Source organism: Moschus berezovskii, chromosome 9, assembly GCF_049115385.1.
Source record: "Moschus berezovskii isolate FMDL1 chromosome 9, NW_MosBer_1.0, whole genome shotgun sequence".
NCBI classification, from domain to species: domain Eukaryota; kingdom Metazoa; phylum Chordata; class Mammalia; order Artiodactyla; family Moschidae; genus Moschus; species Moschus berezovskii.
In genome coordinates, this window is record NC_142468.1 from 27,927,664 (window position 1) to 27,951,464 (window position 23,801).

The following is a 23,801-nucleotide window of genomic DNA, read 5'->3' on the forward strand; positions in this document are numbered from 1 at the left end:
AAATTCGTTGATATGGTTTCAGATTCTTTTTTTTAAAAAAAAAAATTTATTTTAATTGGAGGCTAATTACAATATTGTATTGGTTTTGCATACATCAACATGAATCTGCCCCGGGTGTACATGTGTTCCCCATCCTGAACCCCCCTCCCACCTCCCTCTCCATCCCATCCCTCTGGTTCATCCCAGTGCACCAGCCCCGAGCATCCTGTATCATGCATTGAGCCTGGACTGGCGATTCGTTTCACATATGATAATATACATGTTTCAATGCCATTCTCCCAAATCATCCCACCCTCGCCCTCTCTCACAGAGTGCAAAAGACTGTTCTATACATCTTTGTCTCTTTTGCTGTCTCATATATAGGATTATTGTTACCATCTTTCTAAATTCCATATATATGTGTTAGTATGCTGTATTGGTGTTTTTCTTTCTGGCTTACTTCACTCTGTATAATAGGCTCCAGTTTCATCCACCTCATTAGAACTGATTCAAATGTATTCTTTTTAATGGCTGAGTAATATTCCATTGTGTATATGTACCACAGCTTTCTTAGCCATTCATCTGCTTATGGACATCTAGGTTGATGGCCTGGCTATTGTAAACAGTGCTGCAGTGAACACTGGGGTACACGTCTCTCTTTCGGTTCTGGTTTCCTCAGTGTGTATGCCCAACAGTGGGATTGTTAACTGCAGCTTTCAGAAATGACTGTCGTTCTGGTGTAGTACAAAGAGTATCCACAATTATGTTAAAAAAAAAAAAAAAACCGTGAAAGTACTCTCTTTTTTACAACAGTAGGTTTGTGTATCGGAGGAGGCAATGGCAAGCCACTCCAGTACTGTTGCCTAGAGAATCCCATGGATGGAGGAGCCTGGTAGGCTGCAGTCCGTGGGGTCGCTAAGGGTCGGACACGACTGAGCGACTTCACTTTCACTTTTCACTTTCACACATTGGAGAAGGAAATGGCAACCCACTCCAGTGTTCTTGCCTGGAGAATCCCAGGGACGGGGGAGCCTGGTGGGCTTCCGTCTATGGGGTCACACAGAGTCGGATACGACTGAAGTGACTTAGCAGCAGCAGCAGCAGGTTTGTGTATAGCTCAGTTTTCTTGATATACTTTAACCAAAGCAACGTATTCTAACAGCTTGAAGATAGAGGCTGATCTGTCTTCTAATATGCCATTAAAGAGATTTATAAAAACAAAAAACAATATTTCTTTTCATAGTAATTTTTTTGAAAAATAAAGTTGTTTTTCACAAAAATATATTAGTTATGTTAACATGTGATGTTTTATTGTTCTGAATAATAAATATATTAAAATAAATTAATTTTATAATTATACTGTATTTATAAAATAAATTAAAATTTTTGTGTTTATTTCTACTTCTATATCTCATGTAAGCAAAAGCATTTTGGAGTCTTCAGTAATTTTTCATTACAAAGGGGTGAGACTAAAAAGTTTGAGAATCCTGTTTTAAGCAGTAATGACAGTAGTGGTATGTATTAGCCACTGTGCAGGGGCTTTATGTATATATTGTCACATTTAATCTTAGGGATTATCATTTGCATTATACACTTGAAACAACAGACTAGGGTTACACAGTAAGGGGTAGAGCTAGGTTTTCAGCCCAGTATCTGTCTCTTGAAAGTTCTGGTTTTAACATACTGTGGTATATGTGCTACACCAGGATTTAATATACGCTTTAACATAGGTTTATTTTGCAAAGCATGTAAACAGTGATCCCCCGCTGTTTATCAGAAGTTATTTGAGGTTGACTCTGTGGATGAGAATATTCTTACTCTTTGCAGATGAGAACATCCTGACACACCCTTGTATATTGTTTTTGTTGTTGTTGCTAGAGGAGCGTAAATTTCCATAAACTTTCTGAAAGGAAATTGGTAATGAATGTTGATAATCCTGACATGTTTGAATATCTTTTGATCTAACAATTCCCCTTTAGAAATATTTTCTCATGAAATAATTGAACAAGTGCACACTGACATATGTTATATAAGGTACATTGTGGTGTAATTTAATAGAGTAGTAACTTAAGAACTATTTACATGTCTAAGCAGAGGATATTGGTTAAAGTAATTATGAATAATGGAATTATTCATTATAAATTATCTATAGTGGACTATACTTCTGACTACTAAAAATGGTGGCGTAGATATTGTTGGCACAAACTGACCACAATATATTGTTTAGATCGTAAAAATAGTTTGAAAACTATATTTTATATATGTGTGTGTGTGTATACATACATGCCATGCATATATTTATAGTACATTGGTATATTGTAGAGGTATAGAAAAAATCGGTAGTTTTATACATTAAAATGTTAACAGTGGTTAACTCTGAATGATGAGATTTGGGGAGGTTTTTATTTGCTTTCTTAGGCTGTGTTTTCAGATTATAAATTTAAAAAGCTGAAAGTCATAACAGCATCTGTGAGCTGCAAGAAAGGCTAGCACTGCTAGTTGATTGATATTAAAACATACTAAACCCCTCATCAGTTTTAGTATTTGAGCTTTTTATAGCTTTTAATACTGTTCTCAGTGAATTATAGTTTGAAATGAACAATATTCCATTTCTTGCAGCTTGTATATGAGTTTTTCATACGGTTTTTGGAAAGCCAAGAATTCCAACCCAGCATTGCCAAAAAATACATAGATCAGAAATTTGTATTACAGGTAAGTATATTCTTATCATTGTATGTATTTGTTTTTCAGTTGATAACACTTATCTCATTTGCTATAGATGTTTGTTAAAAAATCTTACAGTGACAGTTACATCACCCCGTAAGCAAATATATATACATAAATTTATTATTGCCCATTAAAAGTAATAGGTACCTCTTTAATTTATTGTGCTGGAAATTAATTACATTTTAAACAACAAGGAATGCTAATGCCTAAATCCCTGCAATTTTCTTTCTTAAAATGTAATTATAAAGGAATTTCATTTATATAGCTCTAGTTTGTGACTCTTTATATAATTTGAAAACTTCTATTTGCATAAGGATTTTAAACTATTTCATACATCTGCTAACACTGAGTAGGCATGGTCTAGAGCATAAGTACGCTTTAATAAGTAATCAAAGTCAGGGTACTAGTAAGCTTTCATAGCTAGGAAGTAGCGCAGGTTAACACTTAAGATTCCCTTGACGAGGTTAACTCTCACCTCTCTGTTTGGAACTTCTCAGTGTACCTACATATTTTTCTTGAATGTCATTTTACATTTTATAATTATGGATCGTATCTGTTTACTCCAGACCTGGAGTACGTTCATGGTGCTCTTGTTGACAGTCATCTGTAAAAATGCATGCTTGAGCCAACTGGTGTATGGATCGCTGTAGCTTCTTTCTAAGTGATTAATGAGATGTAGAAAAACAATAAGTATCTCCTAGTGAGTCAATATGCAGAACTCAAATTTAAAACATTGCTTTGGCAGGAAGTTGATCTTCTGTGTCTTACTGGATAAAGGTTGATGATTCAAGTGATGACCTCATGCCCCTTTCTTAAATTAATACCTTTAGAAATCTGGACATACGAGGCTGAGAAATTTTGGAAAAGTGAGATTTGATATTTGTTTTTGTTTAGTTGCTCAGTCGTGTCCGACTCCGTCACCCCATGAACTGTAGCATGCCAGGCTTCCCTGTCCTTCACCATCTCCCAGAGCCCGCTCAAACTCATGTCCATTAAGTTGGTGATGCCATCCAAGCATTTTGTCCTCTGTTGCCCCCTTCTCCTCCTGCCTTCAGTCTTTCCCAGCATTTGATATTTAGAGATGTAGATAACTAAGTAGATTGATGGTTCACTGAACAATAGGTAGATTGGTCCAGATCCTTATCCCGAAGAGGTAAAATGCATTTCAGGCAGAACAAAAACCAAAACATAACAGATCTGTGTTTGTATTGGAAAGTCCTTGTATTTCTACAGCACTGTATAGTTGTCAGAGCACTTTTATATGCAGTATTTAATTTGATATATACAATGGTGGCTCAGAGGTTAAAGCATCTGCCTGCAATGCGAAAGACCCGGGTTCAGTCCCAGGGTTGGGAAGATCCCCTGGAGAAGGAAATGGCAACCCATTCCAGTATTCTTGCCTGGAGAATCCCATGGATGGAGGAGCCTGGTAGGCTACAGTCCACAGGGTTGCAAAGAGTCGGACACGACTGAGCAACTTCACTTTCACTTTCAAAACAGATATGGCTAAGTTTTATGCCCATTTTGTAGATGAATAAATTTGAGGTCAAAAAAGTTAACCAGATTTCCCACACACATGTCCTGTTCAGGTTTCTGTCTCCTATACCATGATGCCTCCTTGTGATTCCCTTCACTATAACTTGGAATGACTTCAAGGCAGGAGTAGCCCCCATCTCTCAACACGAACGAAATAAGGTTCTCTTACATTTATGGTAAATTAAAGTGCCCAAGAGGATCAGATAATTATTCAGCAGTAGACACTGTGTTTAGTTGACATGGAAACAGTAAATCCTGCAATCTTACTATGAAAGCCAGTGCTTTTCTTACATGAAAAACATGCAGGGCCCCGTCAGTGTGCTCTCTGTGGTCAATGATACTGATGATGAAAAAGCTCCTAAAATTAGAACATCAGAGAAACCCAGACTTGGTAGGGACATTTTGGTTTCTCTCTTCTAGTTCTTTACCCATTGAATCAGTTTCCTTCGAGACCCTGATGAGGGGTAACCTCTGCTTGCTCTTTTTCAGTGAGGAGGGGCCACATGGTTAGGCAGGTTCTTCCCTTTTTGTTAGAAAGTTGTTTTTTATGTTGAATCTCCCTATACCTCATATGCCTTTGGCCTTATTTCTTCAGTAGAGTCCCTTAGTGTATCACTAGCCCAGGCATAACCTTTCAGGTCCTGGAACACAGCTTTTGTATTTACCTCTCACCACTTTTTCTCTAAAGCAGCAGTTACAACTCAGATGCTTGTAGGCTCATTTAAAATAGTCTGGGGGCTAGATTCAGACAATAGAAGTCAGACAAGCTGCTACTGAAGGGAGCTTTGACTATACCTCTTTCATCAGCTCTTGCTAAATAATGTTTTTTTCCAAGAGAAATTTTTTTCTCCCAAATTTGTTTTTTTGGTGAAATTTTCTGATAATTTTAAAATCCTATTTGGTGAATTAAACCCATCTGCCTCACGGATCTAGCCTTCCAGCTGTCAGTGTGCGTTCTCTCCTCTAGACTGAGTCCTTAGTATCCATCTCATTTGTTAGTTTTTGAAGTCTTCGACATGTGCCCGTTTGTCTTTAAGGATGACATCTATATCTGAACACAGAGCTCTGAGCTCAGTCAGTCCACTGGAACTTAGAGTCGGGGTCTGCATTCCTTGTCTGGATGCTAGGGTTCTTAAAGGAGTCATCTCATTAGCTCTTCTTACTGTTCTATGGCACTGTTAATTTAGGTTAATAAGCTTATGGTCTTAACTGACTTTTTTTTTTTTTAACTTTATTGGGATATAGCCAGTTAACAATGCTGTGACAGTTCGGGTGGACAGTGAAGGGACTCAGTCATACATATACATGTATCCATTCTCCCCAACTCCCCTCCCATCCAGTCAGCCACATAGCATTGAGTAGAGAGTTCCATGTGTTATACAGTAGGTCCTTGTTGATTATCCACTTTAAATATAGCAGTGTGCAAATGTCCATCCCAAACTCCCTAACTATCCCTTTTCCCTATCATTCCCCCCGCCACCCCCATTGGCAGCCAAAATTGACCGACTTCCAATTTAGTTTCATGCGTTTTGTCATAAACCCATTTTCATTTTCCCTTGTTTTTGTTCATTTTGCAGTTTGCTTTTTTATCTTGATATAGTATCTGACATATATTCCTATGGAATATCTTATCTCCCCAGCCTTCTGAAGTCTTTCTGGGTCTTGATTCTGTCATCAACCTTTTTCACTCTGCCTTCCATCTGTATTACATTTGTGACTTTCCAAATATGCTAGCTATTGGCTTCATTAAAGCCACTGATTAAAATTGTTAAACTAGCCAGGGTGGAAGATAGAAGCCTGTGGCGTGCCTTTAGCAACTTCCCTTTATTTTAGCACAGATTCATTAATCAGCAGTCTTTGAATTCCATCCTTGATCCAGTTAGAAATAGACTGTAGAATTTCATCCTCCTCTGATTCCAAATTTTTGTTTATAAAGAGAGTCAGAGAGAGATTTTGTCTGTTGCAGTGGTAAAAGCCAGGACTTCATGTTTACAGGATTCCTTTCCTCTATGGACCTTGAAACTTTATCATAAAAAGGAATGCCGGAATTCTCTGGTGGTCCAGTGATTAGGATTCCTGAACTCTCACTGCCGAGGGTCCGGGTTCGATCCCTGATCAAACGTCACCACTGAGTGGTACTTCATTGTAGTCATGTGACTCAAACCATTGCATCATGTTAGTGATGAGCTGTCATTCTGTCAGCTTCCATCTTCCATATTACCCTGTTCATTCATTTTGGTAACCTGTACAACTGGCCTCCCGTTCCTTTTCCTTCCCTAAGTTTGCCCAGCACCTTCTCGGAGAAGGGACTCAACCATCTACCTGCTTCTCCTGAGATTCCTTCCTTGGACCTTTGGCCCCAACCTGGGACCTTCTGGCAATGGTGAGCCTTTTGGAGCTTGAGACATTATTGCTGAGATTCTGTTCTGTTATCCCCTGTCCCACCCTACCTCCCTCTTCCTCTGACCACCATGCCTTAACCGTTCCTGAACTGGCAGGTCCTTTGTACGTCTGTGCTCTATTGTCAGCTCATTCGTTTTGCACACCCTCACTTTTCTCTACCCTGCGGACTTGCATGGTGCAGCCTGGTTCTAGTCTGTTTCTCTTGTGACATGGGAACCCTCAGAATTTTCCCTTTTGCAAATCAGAATGACACTTATCTTATTCCTTTTCTTTGAGCAGATATCTTATTCTCTGTGAATTCTCATAGATCTCAGAGAGTTTTGGTGATCTTAATGCAGAACTTTTTTTATTCAGTTAGACATAATTTATTCTAGTTACAAGATTTACACTTTTGGTAGTAGCTAACTAGATTCTTTACAGTCTGATTCCTCCATCCCCTAAAGCAAAATAAGAATTGGGCTATTTTAGCATGATATAATGGAAAAAAGCTAGAAAGCTCTGGATTTAAACCCTGACTCTCCTGTGCATCTACTTATATTTTAGGAGCTGAGAGTATGACTGTGGCATAAGAAGAAACTGTATTCAAACCCTGGCTTTTCTGCCTACTTGCACTGTAACTTTCAGCAAGTTAATATACTTGCTACCAAGCATGGATTTCCTTATTCATGACATAGGGATAATGGAATGAGTGAGATACTGTTCAGTAAAATAGAATATACCCCAAATTGACAGCTGTTAAATTTTCTTAATTGAATTGGCACTACAGATACGAACACAGGCTCCCTACCTTCAATCTTAAATAGGTACCGAAAACTTGGGCAGATTATTGACTATTCTGAGCCTGTGTTTTCTTCAGTAAAGTGACAATAACAGTCGTCTCTCTTATAGCAAGTTAAAACAAAGTAGTAGGCTGTTATGATGATAAAATAATATGACATATAAATGCCTACTAGTATCATATATGAGGCCTAATATTTGCTCATTAAATATGAGTACCTCTTTTCACATCCTTATTATATTACCTGTCCACATTGGCAGAATATCTTATTTTTCTTGATTCCAATATTAGTTTTATAATTTCCACCTTTCGAAATAATTTTAAAATTTATGAGAAACTTATAATGAAAATTTGCAAAGAAGGCTTGTATAAGTGCAGAAATGTAACATTTCAAGCTGGGAAGACTTGCCATCAAAAAAATGTCCATAGAATCTCCAGATTAATCTGTATATTTAGTGCACTTCTAATTAAAATTTCAGTGTGTGTGTTTGTGTGTGTGTGTACACACACGCTTCAGTAGTGTCTGACTTCTAATTAAAATTTCAGTGTGTTTGTGTATGTGTGTGTGTACACACACACTGCATAGTGTTTGACTCTATAGACTGTAGCCTACCAGGCTTGTCTGTCCATGGGATTCTCCAGGCAAGAGTACTGTAGTGGGTTGCCATGCCCTCCTCCAAGGGATCTTCCTGACCCCCAGAGTTCAAACCCACATCTCTTATGTATTCTGCATTGGCAGGTGGGTTCTTTACCACTAGTACCACCTGGGAAGCCCAAAATTTCAGTAGTTTCTTTACTTGAAAATTTCAGAGTTCATGAAATAAAACATTTTTGAAAAAGGAAATTAATGATACTTTATTAGACATTAAAATATACTATAAAGGTATATTAATTATAAAAGTATGGCATGGGTACAGGAGACTAGAATATAATAGAGATTTGGGTAGAAAAGACTTTTTCTTGTTAGGGCTTCCCTGGTGGCTCAGATGGTAAAGAATCCACCTGCAATGTGGGAGACTTGGGTTCGATCCCTGAGTTGGAAAGATCGCCTGTATGCCATAAAACTCATAAAAATGCACAAGTGAATAAATAGGTACCTACATACCTATATATGAAATTGGTATAATGCTCTGAAGAGGAGATCTGATGGTATTCTATTGATGCAGATTGTGACTGAGCAATTTCATGTACACAAAGCAAAATATACAGGGATAGTGAATGCATCATTGATAATGATTATTAGAAAATTGGTAACAATTTGAAAGTTCCTCAGTAGGGGGTTAGTTGAATAAACTGTGGACATTCATTTAACAAAATATAGATCATCCAGTGAAAAGAATGAGATAGAGTTACACAGGATCTGTTTTTAAGTGGAACATGCACATTGTGGAACAGTAAAATATTTTGAACCCGAGTCTGTTATTTTAGAGAAAAAGATTGTCTATGCAATAAAAAGTGTGAAAGGAGATACAGTACATTTTTGTTAATTATTTCGTGGGTTGTCAGATTATGTATGATGATCTTTACTTTTTAATTTTTGTATTTCTCTATTTTTTCATTTTAAAGTATGAACATGTATGTTGTAATTAATAAGAATAGTCAAAATATTTTCATTGCAACTACACTCTCATTTTGTTGCCTTGCATTTTTAATAAATGTCAGCTCATTCTGTGCATTAATTTTCCTAAGACTACTTTTATAAGACTGGGCCATTTTTTTACACTTAACATTTTTTTATGTGTCCATACTTTTATCTTTTGTTTATGTACTTTTAAAGTCTGAATTTCAATGGAAAGCTTCCTGTGTTTCCTCAAAAGCCTCTTTCAATAACTCTTTTTTAATTGATAATTCCTCAGCAGGAAGCAAAATAGATTAGGGATTAACTGTATGGAGAGGTTCGGATGCAGACTCTGCCATTTTTTAGGGCCTGACCTTGGGCGAATTATATAACCGCTCTGTGCCTCAATTTCCTCCCCTGGAAAGTAGATCCAAAATATCCATAATATGATAGTAATTACAAGGTTGTTGTGTAGACTTAATAAGTGTATATTCATGTGTAAGTATGGAGAACAATTTCTGATCATTGTAACTGTACAGTAAATGTTACACTGCTGCTGTCACTACTGTTTTTGTTAGGATCACCTCTTGTTTTGAGAAGTTTCTTTGCCATTATTTTCTAGAACAGCCTCAGTCCCCAAAGTTATATATTAGTCTGTCATGTCTTACCTAGCATGTTACCAATGTTTTGAGATTTAACTTTTACCAATCTCAAAAATCAAAAAGCCCTTTGGACTCTACTTATATGGTTCTTCTCTGGCTGTTGGTTTTTTTTTTTTTTTTAAGATGTTTAATATGGTCTCTTGTCCTTGAATTCTTATCATTTCCACTTCACCAGCTGCTTTCTTCCGATCAATGTTAGAAGTAAATGTTTAGTGCCAGGAACGTGTACTTTTTAGTATGTGAGAGCCAGGGAAAACACATTCAAATCTTCATAGAGGCCAGACAAGTGATATGTAATGTAGCAGTCTGGATTTGACAGAGAGGAGTTGATGGAAACAGTGGTGACCCAGAGAGCTTGGACCCTGCTGCCAGTTCACTCCGGTCAACTGTTGGCTAATTGCTAAGTGGGCCAAGTATTGCTAGATTCTTTTGATTTTTTTAGGAAATCCTGGAAGTCTAGATTTTTGTATGGGCCAGTCAGAACTATCTGTGACTTGTACTTTTGAAGGGTTTGCTGTTTTTTATTTCAGAATGGACTTATGTTGTTCAATCACTAAGTTGTGTCCAACTCTTTGTGACCCTGTGGACTGCTGCATGCCAGGCTTCCCTTTCACTGTTTCCCGGAGTTTGCTTTGACTGATGTCCATTGCATCAGTGATGCCATCCAACCATCTCATCCTCTGTTGCCCCCTTCTCCTCATACCCTCAGTCTTTCCCAGCATCAGGGTCTTTTCTAATGAGTCGGCTCTTCAAATCTGGTAGCCAAAGTGTTGGAGCTTCAGCTTCAGCACCAGTCCTTCCAATGAATACTCAGGGTTGATTTCCTTTAAGATTGACTGGTTTGATCTTCATGCTGTTCAAGGGACTCTTGAGAGTATTCTCCAGTACCATAATTCGAAAGCATCCATTCTTTGGCCCTCAGTCTGCTTTGCGGTTCAACTCTCATGTCTGTAAATGACTACTAGAAAAACCACAGCTCTGACTATGCGCATCTTTGTCGGTAAAGTGATGTCTCTGTTTTTAAATACGCTGTTGAGGCTTGTCACAGGTTTTCTTACAAGGAGCAAGTATCTTAATTTCATGACTGCAATGACCGTCCACAGTTATTTTGCAGTCAAGAAAATAAAATCTGCTACTATTTCCATTTTTTCCCCCATCTATTTGCCATGAAGTGATAGGACCATATGCCATGATCTTAGTTTTTTTTCATGTTGAGTTTTAAACCAGCTTTTTCACTCTCTTCTTTCCCCTTCCTTCAGAGGCTCTTTAGTTCCTCTTTGCTTTCTGCCATTAGAATGGTATCATCTGCATATCTGAGGTTGCTGATATCTGTCCTGGCAGTCTTGAGTCCAGCTTGTGATTCATCCAGCCTTACATTTCGCATGATGTACTCTGTATAGAGGTTAAATAAACAGTGACAATATATAGCCTTGACATACTCAGAATGACGTATTAACTAGCTTAAATTTCATACTAATTTTTGTTAAATCTAGGTTTACATAACCTTTAGCATTTGTTATGTACTTAATCTAAATCTTTACATAAGCTGTCAGAGGCTTCAGAGATAGTCGATTGATTACATAGTGCACTTGTTTCCAGGATAATGTTGATTTTAGACTTAGGTAAGTTAAGCTGTAAGTGTGTAGGCTTGTCTAGACTTATGAAACAACCTTGTCTGTTCCCAATAAAGATAAATTTCATCTGTGTTAATTGGGCAAATGGTTCGTTTATGACAGTTCGCACCCCCAAGATCAAAAATGAATTGCCAAACCTTGAATTATTTCACTGGGTGGATTATTGTGGCAGGAATTGAGTAGTGAATTTCTGAAGACTGCTTTCAACCACTCTGCAAGTCTGAAAAGTAGTCAGTGGTTGCTAAGAGACATACTATTCAAGTATCTCCATAAACATATGTACTGTTGGAGATGACTGGCTAATAACTTGTTCCTCTCATGTGCAGTTATATTTAGCTGAAAAGTGCTGTAATTTTCATGCAAATTATGCAAATCTTCCAGACTGTCCTTGATAGTGACCTTTTGTTATTGTGTTTTAAAAGCTGAAGACAAATTGGACACGACATAAAACCAACTTGTAGAAAAATTTTAGGTTCTAACATGAAATAAAATTCACAAACCTTGAGTCTCAGCTCTAATACAAAGAACTATTTTCCAAACAAGTTCCTTGAGTGTGTCAAAATGTTTACATTTCTCTCTTAGAGTCTTTAGCAAATAAAACTTGAGAGTTTATTTCTACCAGGAATTTTATCAGATAGCCATTACCAATGAACAGTAAATTACCGTCATCTCGTCTGTCCAACCTGTAACTCAGAAACCTTAAAAAAAGGGCTTTACTGCTCTGACTCCTGGATCCAAAGCCAGCTTGGTGGGGATGCAACTCATGCTGGGGCAGAGGGCCCTGTGCTTAGAAGGCACTTGTTCATGATTTAATGCTTTGCTGTTCTTGTCTTGAAATTCTTAACACTTTTTGAACAAGGAGTAAGGCATTTTCATTTTGCACTGGGGCCACAAATTATGTAGCTGTATCCCACTAAGTGCATCATTATGTAGCATAACCACTACTTCTTGAGGTGCCCACCAAATGGATTGTCTTAAAATTTTAAATCGCAGGGTTTTCTTGAGTCAGGATAAATGCTTAAGGGAGAAAGAATGGACTTCTCTACTTTGTAGGAAAAACACTGAAATTAGGAGGAAAATAAAAGCATGTGACTTGGTGGAGTTGTTCATGTTTGTATGACTTATACCTTTGAAATTTTTATACTGAGTTACAAAGTTCCTGAAGTCAGAATTGCTATAAGCTTATAATGTAAGCTTGTGCACACTGTACTTGCACATTGGCTGTCCCATAGTCAGTTCATTTCATATGTTGATCCTCTTGAGTTATGAAAAGGCAGAGGCACCAGAGATCAAATTGCCAACATCTGCTGGATCATGGAGAAAGCAAGAGAGTTCCAAAAAAACATATATTTCTGCTTCATTGACTCTGCCAAAGCTTTTGACTGTGTGGATCACAATAAACTGTGGAAAATTCTCAAAGAGATGGGAATACCAGACCACCTGACCTGCCTCTTGAGAAACCAATATGCAGGTCAGGAAGCTACAGTTAGAACTGGACATGGAACAACAGACTGGTTCCAAATAGGAAAAGGAGTGCGTCAAGGTTGTATATTATCACCCTGCTTATTTAACTTATATGCAGAATACATCATGAGGAATGCTGGGCTGGAAGAAGCACAAGCTGGAATCAAGATTGCTGGGAGAAATATCAATAACCTCAGATATGCAGATGACACCACCCTTATGGCAGAAAGTGAAGAGGAACTCAAGAGCCTCTTGATGAAAATGAGAGAGGAGAGTGAAAAGGTTGGCTTGAAGCTCAACATTCAGAAAACAAAGATCATGGCATCTGGTCCCATCACTTCATGGGAAATAGATGGGGAAACAGTGGAAGCAGTGTCAGACTTTATTTTTTTGGGCTCCAAAAGCACTGCGGATGCTGATTGCAGCCATGAAATTAAAAGACGCTTACTCCTTGGAAGGAAAGTTATGACCAACCTAGATAGCATATTAAAAAGCAGAGACATTACTTTGCCAACAAAGGTCCGTGTAGTCAAGGCTATGGTTTTTCCCGTGGTCATGTGTGGATGTGAGAGTTGAACTGTGAAGAAAGCTGATCGCCAAAGAATGGATGCTTTTGAACTGTGGTGCTAGAGAAGACTCTTGAGAGTCCCTTGGACTGCAAGGAGATCCAACCAGTCCATTCTAGAGGAGATCAGTCCTGGGTGTTTATTGGAAGGACTGATGCTAAAACTGAAACTCCAGTACTTTGGCCACCTCATGTGGCGAGTTGACTCACTGGAAAAGTCTCTGATGCTGGGAAGGATTGGGGGCGGGAGGAGAAGGGGACCACAGAGAATGAGATGAATGGATGGCATCACCGACTCTGTGGACATGAGTTTGAGTGTACTCCGGGAGTTGGTGATGGACAGGGAGGCCTGGCGTGCTGTGATTCATGGGGTTACGAAGAGTCGGACACGACTGAGTGACTGAACTGAACTTGAGTTATGAAACATGGGAGTCAGGCTGCCGCTGGTTCTTGTTTCTTGGTTCTTTGCTCTTTTCTCCAGGTGCATTTTTACTTGATCGAGGTGAAGTTATTAGGAAGATAGTATTTTTTTATGTAGCAGAATTTGTTGTTCTGTCACTCAGTTGTGTCAGACTCCTTGCGACCCCATGGACTCCAGCACACCAGGCTTCCCTGTCCTTCCCCATCTCCTGAAGCTTGCTCAAACTCATGTCCATCGAGTCAGAGATGCCATCCAACCATCTCATCCTCTGTCTTCCCCTTCTCCTCCTGCCTTCAGTCTTTCCCAGCATCAGGGTCTTTTCTAATGAATCGGCTCTTTGCATCAGGTGGCCAAAGTATTGGGAGTTTTAGCTTCAACATCCGTCCTTCTAATGAATATTCAGGGTTGATTTTCTTTAGGATTGATTGGCTTGATCTCCTTGTAGTCCAAAGGACTCTCCTTGTAGTCTAACACCACAGCTCAGAAGCATCAGTTCTTCTGCGTTTAGCCTTCTTTATGGTCCAGCTCTCACATCCATACATGACTACTGGAAAAACCATAGCTTTGACTGTACAGACATTTGTTGGCAGAGTAATGTCTCTGCTTTTTAATATGCTGTTTAGGTTTGTCATAGCTTTTCTTCCAAATAGCAGCGTAGCAGAATAGCTTAAGTAAAGCCTGACATGAAGAGATCTGATTTTAGTTAGGTTTGAAACATTTAGAATACTAATTTCATTGATTATTTTCTCTTTCTTTACATGAAATAGAGCTGGGCAGTTGCTTCTTTATTGCAGAAGAGGATAATGGGCTTTTTGTTTCAAGTCTTTTGCTTACACATTTTATGAAGAAAAATAGCAACTCCTGCCTGATTATTCCACAACCCAGAGTCTCATTTCCTGGAAGTAATCACATTCAAGTAGCTGTTTCCTCATATGTATCTCAGTACTTCTAAATAGCATTCTTAATGCTGTTTCTTGATTGTTTCAAATCTGTTCTACTATAAGCTATTACATGTCTGCCTCTATATCTCCCTCCTCTCCATCTTTCCAGTACAGTCAGAAATTGTAATTAAATTGTATTTTACAGTCAGACAACATGACTGTGTACATGTTGTTCAGAGCAAAGGCACACATTATGCCACAATGACATTTGTTTTCTTGTAGGGTTGTTTTCCCTAGAATTAGTAGTTACCTGATTTTTTACTTGCTTACTTCTTTATGTAGTGGTCATTAGTTCATTCGTTAGTTCTGTGAGAGTGTCACACAGCTCTTAGTCTGGCCTACACTGATAACTAGTCTTTTGCTTTTGTATTTGCCTTGGAGGCCTTCTTCCTGGAGCCCAAGTCATCCTGCTCTAGTTGGCACTTTAGGTTGTGTCACCGTGGCCATCCTGGGACTTCGCTTTGCCCCTTTTCTGTGTCTTTACTTGCTTCATTTCCTTTCATTTTGGTGGTCTACATACTCTTGATGCTTCCGAGGAAAGCATGGATGGGATGTAGATTTTTTGACACCTGCTTCCCTGAAAATGTCTTTATTCTGCCCACATAACTTGATTGACATTTTGATCTGCTAGTTTTCTTATCTTCTTTCTTCTGTATACCCTATCATTTGGTTATACTTTCAAGCTAGATTTGCTCACTTTAATGTATCAGACCTTCTGAAATTTTTATTTCTGTTGCATCTTGAATTTCTAAGTGTGCTATTTTATTTCCTGAATATTCATCTGTAATAGCATTTTCTTTTTGTTTCAAAGATCTAGTGGACTTGTTTATTTTGAGGATGTTATAGATTCTTTTATTTTCAGTTTTTTATACTCATGCGCTGTTTCCTCAGGATTCTTTATGATTTTTTTGAGGGGGTTCTGTATCTTTTATATTAGAGTCTTTGGTGATCTTAGACTATATTCATAGTTGTTGTTTAGCTGTTAAGTCGTGTCCAACTCTTTTGTGACCTTGTGGACTGTGGCCCACCAGGCTCCTCTGTCCATGGGATTTCCCAGGAAAGAATACTGGACTGGGTTGTCATTTCCTTCTGCAGTGGATTTTCCCAACCCAGAGATCAAACTTGCGTCTCCTGCGTTGGCAGGCAGGTTCTTTATGACTGAGCCACCAGGGAAGCCCTACATTCATAGTTAACATGTTAATTAAAAAAAAAAAGACCTCTTAGAATCTGTATCTGTGTGTGTGTGTGTGGGAAACACTTGGCACCTTGGGCAGAGGCCTTGCCATTTAATTGAGAAACCTTCAGATATTAGTATATCTGTAGCTGTTTCCTCTTGGGACTGTCCATTTCCCCCATAAGGAACTTTCTACCCTCCCGCCTCAGTCAGAATGGAGAGCTTAGTCAGGGAAGGGCCTGGCAAAGATAACGCTCTTCAGCATGCAGACTTTTATTAAATCCCATTGTTTTCAATAAGTGTTTTACTTCAGCCAGTATCTGATGTCCTCAAGACTAGAGACTTGCTCATTTATTCTCTCCAGGCCCTGAGTGTAAATCTTCAGTAAACTGCATGGGACAGAGGATCTGGGAGATCTTGTTACTCTTCCTCCAAACTGTCAGTCAGTTCTCCTGTTTCGAGCTCCTCACAACCTTGCCATCAAATATATCTGGTGCCTTCAGTTCTTATGCCTTTTAAGGGTTCTCTGGTGTGAATTGGCTTGCTTCTTATTGGCTTCCCTCCCTGCTGGCAGAATGGAAAAACACTTAGCAGAGTGGAGAAGGAGGAAACCTAAGATAGTTACCTCTTGCCATCCACTTTCCGTCTTTGAGAGATGTGCAGATTTGTCTGATCTGCTTCCCAGTCCTCTCTGCCTCATGGATTTCTTGCATTTTTATTCCTTTACTCTCATTTCAGGGAGTGTTTAAGAAGAGAGAGGTTCAACCCCTCTGGTCTAACAGACAGACCCTGACTACCTTTTTCAATTTGTCCTTTACATTTCACTGTAGATTTATGATGAGGTTCAAAGGAGGTTGTTGGGCTAAGTCACTGGGCAGTCATCTCTGTCAACTTCAGGATGGCTGGTTTTGTGAAGTGGGAAACAGCGTGTTGACAGGTCTGTCTTTGCTCTGTAATCACCTTGGAAACTCTCCAGCTTCATTTCTTTGACAACAAGTTGCCTGTTACATTGTAGAGAGCATAGTCTACCTAGGCATTTACAGATATTGGATTATATTTTTCATAGCTTTTTTTGTGGGGAGTATTTGGAATTTATATATGACTATGCACACAAATATTACTTGGTTTTGGAAATTAAAACTCATCCCACTCCCTTCTTTTTGGGCCTACACACAATTCTACCTTTTCTTTTGCCTCATATATCATGAAGTCATTGAGTATGTTCTGTAGTGCCGCAGAAAAGTAGTTTGTATACTACAGTTCATCTTTCTCAAAGAACATAGTATATATATATATATTATTTGTGCCTTTAAGACTGGCTCAGGTTAGGTGCCTGGTAATACGTTTTCTTTGAGGGCCTAATGAAAACACATTAGTTAAATAATTTTTGTTTAATTATTATGTGTTCATCAAACTCTTAAGATTAACAGTACATAAGCATGGTTGATTCAAGTTTTGCTAGCGTTACACTCCCTAAAACCTGTGTTAGTTACAAATTACTCATTAAGCCTTTTTACAGCACCTAAAAATAGAAACCAAATTAAAAAATAGAACCCAAAGGTTAATTATTTCTGTTAACATGGAATGGAATGGGTCAGTTAGAAATCTGTCATTTTCTGCAGGTAGAGGTAAGAAATAACGAACGTATGGGGCCTTTTTTGCCCATAGGGGTCACATCTTTCTTTCACTGTTTCCTGTGGAAATGTGTAGTTGACTTTGTTATTGCTTTCCTGTGGGCTCCAGGTTTGTTTGTGTGTGTGTGTGTGCATGTGTGCGTGTGCGTGTGTGTGCATGCATCCAGCAAAGGAGATGGTCACGGTCCCTGGTACATGCAGAGATTGATTAATTGACTGGCTGGTTGATTGTATGACTAAGTAGGCAGAGAGATGGCAGGTATTTTAACCACGTCTGCGAAGGTATGTACTATTGGATCTGCCACGAACACTTTCTTAACCTCTGGCTCCTCGTTTCTTCATGGATGTCACTTCGTGTAGAAGTCTTACCTGATCACTCCACTTCTCTCAACTAGAGTAGATGTTGCTGCTGTGTATTTATCTAGTATCCTGAGTCACTTGCCGTGGTGTTCATTTCCATGTGTTCCTCATTACACTAGGTTCTGTAAAAGCAGCGTCTGTATTGCTCATCGTTTTGTCCCTGACACTGTGCCTGGTGGCTGGCGACAGGCTCGTTAGAAATATTCAGTTTTTGAATGGATGGAGAGATGACATTGTACAGTCAGAAATTTTGTCTGTCTCACTGCCCAGTTTTGAAGACTGTTCTTCAGTTTGTGTTTTTTTGCCCTGTAACTCTGTCTTTTGTTCAGACAAAAGTAGATAATTTATTTGATTACTGCCCACCAAGTTCTTCTGCTGTCAGTCCCAGCTTCAGTCTTTAATCACCTGAAATCATGTTTCAGTGTGTCTTGAAAGCTTTTTTTTTTTGGTAATTAGAGTAGTCTGCATTCATTTATATGGTATCTATATGCTCATGAAATGTTTTGCTGTAAAGTTAACATTAGAACTATGAGTTCTGTTTTCTTGCAATGATAATGAAGATATGAAGAATTCAGTAAAATTCAAACCAGTCTCCCAAGTTTGTTTTTCAGGTAGAGTAACCTTCCTATTATCATTTAAAAAAAAAAGCAGCCTTACTGAGATATAATTCATATACTATAGAATTCAGCCTTTTAAAGTTTATAATTTAATGTTTAATATATTCTACAGAGTTTAATCATCACTCTCATATAATTGCAGGACACTTTCTAACTTTCTATCATTTCTAAAACAAATGCCATACTCATTAGTGGTCACTCCTCATTCTACTTTCTGTCTGTATGGATTTGCCTATTCTGGATATTTCAGTGAAATCATGCACTATGTGGCCTTTTTGTGTCTGGCTTTTTTTGCTTGGCCTGATGTTTGAGAGGCGTATCCATGTGGTAACATATTTCGGTACGTCATTCCTTTTCATGCCTGCACAATATTCCACTGTAGCACACTTTGTAGCAATTGATGGGTATTTGGGTTATTTTACTTTTTGGCTGTCATGAATCATGCTACAGTGGACATTCATGTGCAAGTTTTTGTGTTGGCATGTTTTCAATTCTGATAAGATGTGATCTTCTCAGGATTCAGTTATTGTCTTTAGATTAGAAATTATTGGAAGCTTGAAAAATGTTATTCATGTATAACATGTGTACAGAAATCATAAATGTTCACACCATTGAGTATTTATAAAGTGAACATACCCATGTAATAAGATCCAGGATCTCAGAAAAGAATGTTGCCAGTGTTCTTGGGAACTTTTTGATGCTTGCTTTGGTTTAGGTTATCTCAGTTTACTTGTATGCTCTGGGAGAGCTGAAAGCCTAGCTGTATCTTTGAAACGTAAGCGCAGTAGATGGCTTATGCCACCAAAGTGTGGTGATTGAAATAATGGACTCTAGGGTCCCGACAACTTGGATTCAAATTCTAGTTCTACTGCTTCTTATCTTTGTGCTCCAATTTCCTCTTCTTTAAAATGGGAATAAGACTACCTTATAAGGAGTATTAATGTAAATAGGTTGTTTAGAAAATTGCCGGCTGATCATACGAAGTGCTATATGTGTGTTACCTAATATTATAATTACTGTTCTGATTATTGTTCTTTTTGTGCATCTCTTCTCTATAGAGTATGAGCCCCTTGTCTGACTTACTTATCCCTGCATTCCCAGAGACTAGTGCTATGCTTGTCACATAATAGATTTTTAATAATGTTTTGAAGAAGGAAGGAAGATATTTTAAATAAAAAGTGGCAGAATTTCTAAATCCTTTGCAGAAACCGCTTTTGACAGCTACACTATTTTTTATTTACAACAGCTTTTGGAGCTGTTTGACAGCGAAGACCCTCGGGAACGGGACTACTTAAAAACAGTATTACACAGAATTTATGGCAAGTTTCTTGGTCTTAGAGCATTTATCCGAAAACAGATTAACAATATTTTTCTAAGGTAAGTGGAGGGCGACGAGTTGACTCACTGGAAAAGACTCTGATGCTGGGAAAGGTTGGGGGCGGGAGGAGAAGGGGACGACGGAGAATGAGATGGCTGGATGGCATCACCGACTCTGTGAACATGAGTTTGAGTGTACTCCGGGAGTTGGTGATGGACAGGGAGGCCTGGCGTGCTGTAATTCATGGGGTCGCGGAGAGTCGGACACGACTGAGAGACTGAACTGAACTGAAGTGGAGGGAGGAGAAGCAAAGCTGACGGTTTTATAGAAGTATTAAGTAAACCTCAAATATTTGAACATAGTGTACTGACGTTTTCTTTCTCTTTCCTCTTCCCTTCCCTCCCCTTTTCTTTCCTTTCTCTTTTTAGGTTTGTTTATGAAACAGAACACTTCAATGGTGTAGCTGAACTGCTGGAAATATTAGGGAGGTAAGCACATTTTTAGCTCATTGCTAATCTCAGGTGAATATTGTTGTGATGGCTAGGGTCAGGTGGCACGGGGAGATGCTGCCCCAGATCCTATTATATGTACATCAGGTCTCATTTGTGCTTATAGCATGTTTCCCAACTGACTCTACAAAACATTGTTTTGTGTTCCCCTTCTTTCATAATTATGCATTGCTAATTATTTTGGGCTGGATGGCATTACCGACTCGATGGATATGAGTTTGGGTAAACTCCGGGAGTTGGTGATGGACATGGAGGCCTGGCGTGCTGCAATTCATGGGGTCGCAAAGAGTCGGACCAGACTGAGCGACTGGACTGAACTGAACTGAACTGAATTATTTTGGAATGACAGAAAGAGACAACAGTTTATTCGTTATTCATCTAATCACTGTCAGATCGGTTACTCAAACATCTTCTTGTCAGTTTCGTTTCTCTGCCATAAATTTTGAAAGCTGGTTTATAATAAACTAGAGGGACATCCCTGGTGGCACAGTGGATAAGAATCTGCCTGCTAGTGCAGGGGACATGGGTTTGATCTGGCCTGGGAAGATTTCACGTGTGGGCAGCTAAAGCCTGTGCACCACGACTGCTGAGCCCACGCCATAGAGCACCCGTGCCACAAGTGCTGAAGCCTGCACACCCTAGAGCCTGCGTTCCGCAACGAGAGAAGCTGCCCCAGAGAGAAGCCTATGCGCTGCCACCAAGAGTAGCCTCCGCTCACTGCAATAGGGAAATCCCCACACAGCACGCAAGACCCAGCATAGCCAAAGATAAATACATACATTATTAAAAAAAAATTAGAAAGATTTCCATTTTCAAAGGGTCCATGTACCAGGTGTAGTTCTTGAACAGCTGCTGCCTGGAGTAGTGAAATGAATTGGGGAGAGACGGCTGTTGTTGGGTTTCCACACACAAGGGAGTCTAATGTAGCGGGACAATGTGATTACGTAGTCTCTCCTCCTAATATGAGGAGAGAGAGAAGGTGGAGTCACTTGGTTCCCTTTAGGACTTCCCATGGGTGGGCTTTATACCCTGGGGTATTCTTGGCATGAGCAGATTTCAGGGATGGAAAGGAACACTGTCTGGAAATGGAAAGGGTCATCAGTGAACTGGCCAGCAGAAGGACTGATGCTAAAGCTGAAACTCCAATACTTTGGCCATCTCATGCGAAGAATTGACTCACTAGAAAAGACTCTGATGCTGGGAGGGATTGGGGGCAGGAGGAGAAGGGGACGACAGAGAATGAGATGGCTGGATGGCATCACCGACTCTGTGGACATGAGTTTGGGTGAACTCCGGAAGTTGGTGATGGACAGGGAGGCCTGGCGTGCTGTGATTCATGGCGTCACAAAGAGTCGGACACGACTGAGCAACTGAACTGAACTGAAGAGGGAAGGAAAAATAAAGAGTTGTTGATACAAAAGCTTTTGGTGTAAGAGCTCAAGAGCCTTTGCTGGGAGATCAGAAGCAAATTTCCTTCTTTTAAATTCTCTTTCTACTTAAAGCAACTGAGAGGATTTGAATGCCATTGGGGTGGGTTTTGGTTTGTTCTGGATCAAACATAAACTGATTAAGATATAGCCTGATTTCACTAGAACAGCTTCTCAATTTACCTTGTTGTGGTAATAACATCACTAATTCATGTCTCTTTTCTTTTCCTAGTATTATCAATGGCTTTGCTTTACCTCTTAAGGCAGAACACAAACAGTTCCTGGTGAAAGTGTTGATCCCTTTACACACTGTCAGGAGCTTATCACTCTTCCATGCCCAGGTAGAATTTTGTACAACTACTTTTGGAAGCAAAATAAAGTTTGTAAACCCAGTGTTTTGTTGTTCTTGTTATTAACTTAAACAGACAAAAGGCTTGTGAAAGTTAAAAATATTCCCCAAAGCAAATAAAATGTGTATATATTTGCCTGTGTATAGGAGAATCATGGGATTTATTTCTTAAGTGGAAACAGCGGTTGCTTAATCATCTCATCTTACAGAGAGAACTTAGTTGCCCAAGTTCACAATCATATATTTAGCGAGTTGCATGTGATAAACATGTATATGGGCTTTTCGATTTAGACCTTTGGACGTGTGTAATCATTTTAGAATGTTCTCAGATCTTTCAGCCCATCCTTATCTTGCGTTAGTCTGTCCTCACCCTTTTTACCCCCTCTTCTAGTTCACTCACCGTTTCTTTCTCACCTTCTCCATACAAATAACACTCTCACAAGAAGACAAATCAATCAGTATTTTCACTTTAGCCTCCATTACTTTAAAAAGCATACCCTGTCTAGTCCCCCCATTCTAATTTCCCTGCTAACACTGCCTCGCATGGTAAGCGTGTCATGAGGAGGTGCATGCGTGATGTCATGGCATTTTAGTTTTAGCATTCAAACCTCTGATGTGCCCCTTCCCTGTAATGGGAATGTTTTGAGTTTTCATAAACATGTAACACATCTTTCAGAGTAGTGTTTCTCTTTAAATGTGAAATAGTGTGTTTCGAGGAAAAATTAGTCCATATGCTTCTAATTTAGAACACCATCAAAATGTTGTTTCACAAGAGTGAATTTCTCGTCCAGGAATCTTTCCGAGCCCCTTTGCTGATCTTGCCTTGAATTTTTGAAATAGGTATCACACTTCATGATCATTTAAAAAAAGTTCTTACCTTGATGAGTTAGCAGCAGCAGTAGAACTCTTCGTGTTTATTCAGGGTTCTATCCATGGCAGGTATAACCTTTTAAATCTTTCCATGAAACTATTTCAGCTTACATGTGCCATTTTAGGTAGTCAGCAATGTTTTCAGTTAAGTGCCTGCTTCTCAGATAAGACTCTTCTGGAACCACAGTAAAACCCCATATTGTTAATGTTCCAGCAAAGAGAAAAGAAACCCATGAGATGTAGCTCAAACTCTATGTAGATGAGATACTTTCAGAATATACTGGATGTGGTATTTCACCTCTGCTTCTCATTAACTGACTACTTCATGTCCCAAAATTCTTTTTAAAAAAATTTCACTGCTGCCTTATTAGTGTCAATCTTTGGCTTGAAAAAGTAGCTTCTTATTTGCCTTTATATGTATTTTATTTTTTAAATAAATTGAATGTGAAGTTATTAAAACCAGACTCTGGAAGCTTTTTAGGGCTTTTTAATAATACATCTTTGAGCCCTGAGTATATAGAATTTCTAATTTTGTCTCGTGTTTGCTTGTTTTTCCAGCTGGCATATTGCATAGTACAGTTTCTGGAGAAAGATCCTTCACTCACAGAGCCAGTAAGTATTTTTTCTATAATTTTAAAAAACTTTAGAAAAATCACTTTTCATGGAGTATATAAGAAAAATTAAGTGCAATTTGTTTTTCTCCTTTTCATTTTAGGTTATTAGGGGATTAATGAAATTTTGGCCCAAAACATGTAGTCAAAAAGAGGTAAGTGTTCAGTGTCAGTGAGTGAATAGCTTACGAGAGCACTGAGATAATAGGCGTCTGTAAAGATGCATTATCTTAGCTAATCCTCATGGAGCCTCCGAATAAGGCA

The 23,801-nt window shown here is 38.9% G+C and overlaps 1 protein-coding gene across 3 annotated transcripts in view; it reads left to right on the forward strand.

The window, feature by feature from the left end:
• Window positions 1-23,801, forward strand: part of PPP2R5E (protein phosphatase 2 regulatory subunit B'epsilon) — a 158,822-nt gene that overhangs the window by 116,972 nt on the left and 18,049 nt on the right. For all 3 annotated transcript variants that reach the window (XM_055437308.2, XM_055437310.2, XM_055437309.2), the window contains exons 5-10: window positions 2,599-2,691; window positions 19,700-19,830; window positions 20,200-20,259; window positions 21,940-22,048; window positions 23,485-23,538; window positions 23,642-23,692. In XM_055437308.2, coding sequence (XP_055293283.1) covers window positions 2,599-2,691; window positions 19,700-19,830; window positions 20,200-20,259; window positions 21,940-22,048; window positions 23,485-23,538; window positions 23,642-23,692 — 498 coding nt within the window. The remainder of the gene's footprint in view (window positions 1-2,598; window positions 2,692-19,699; window positions 19,831-20,199; window positions 20,260-21,939; window positions 22,049-23,484; window positions 23,539-23,641; window positions 23,693-23,801) is intronic.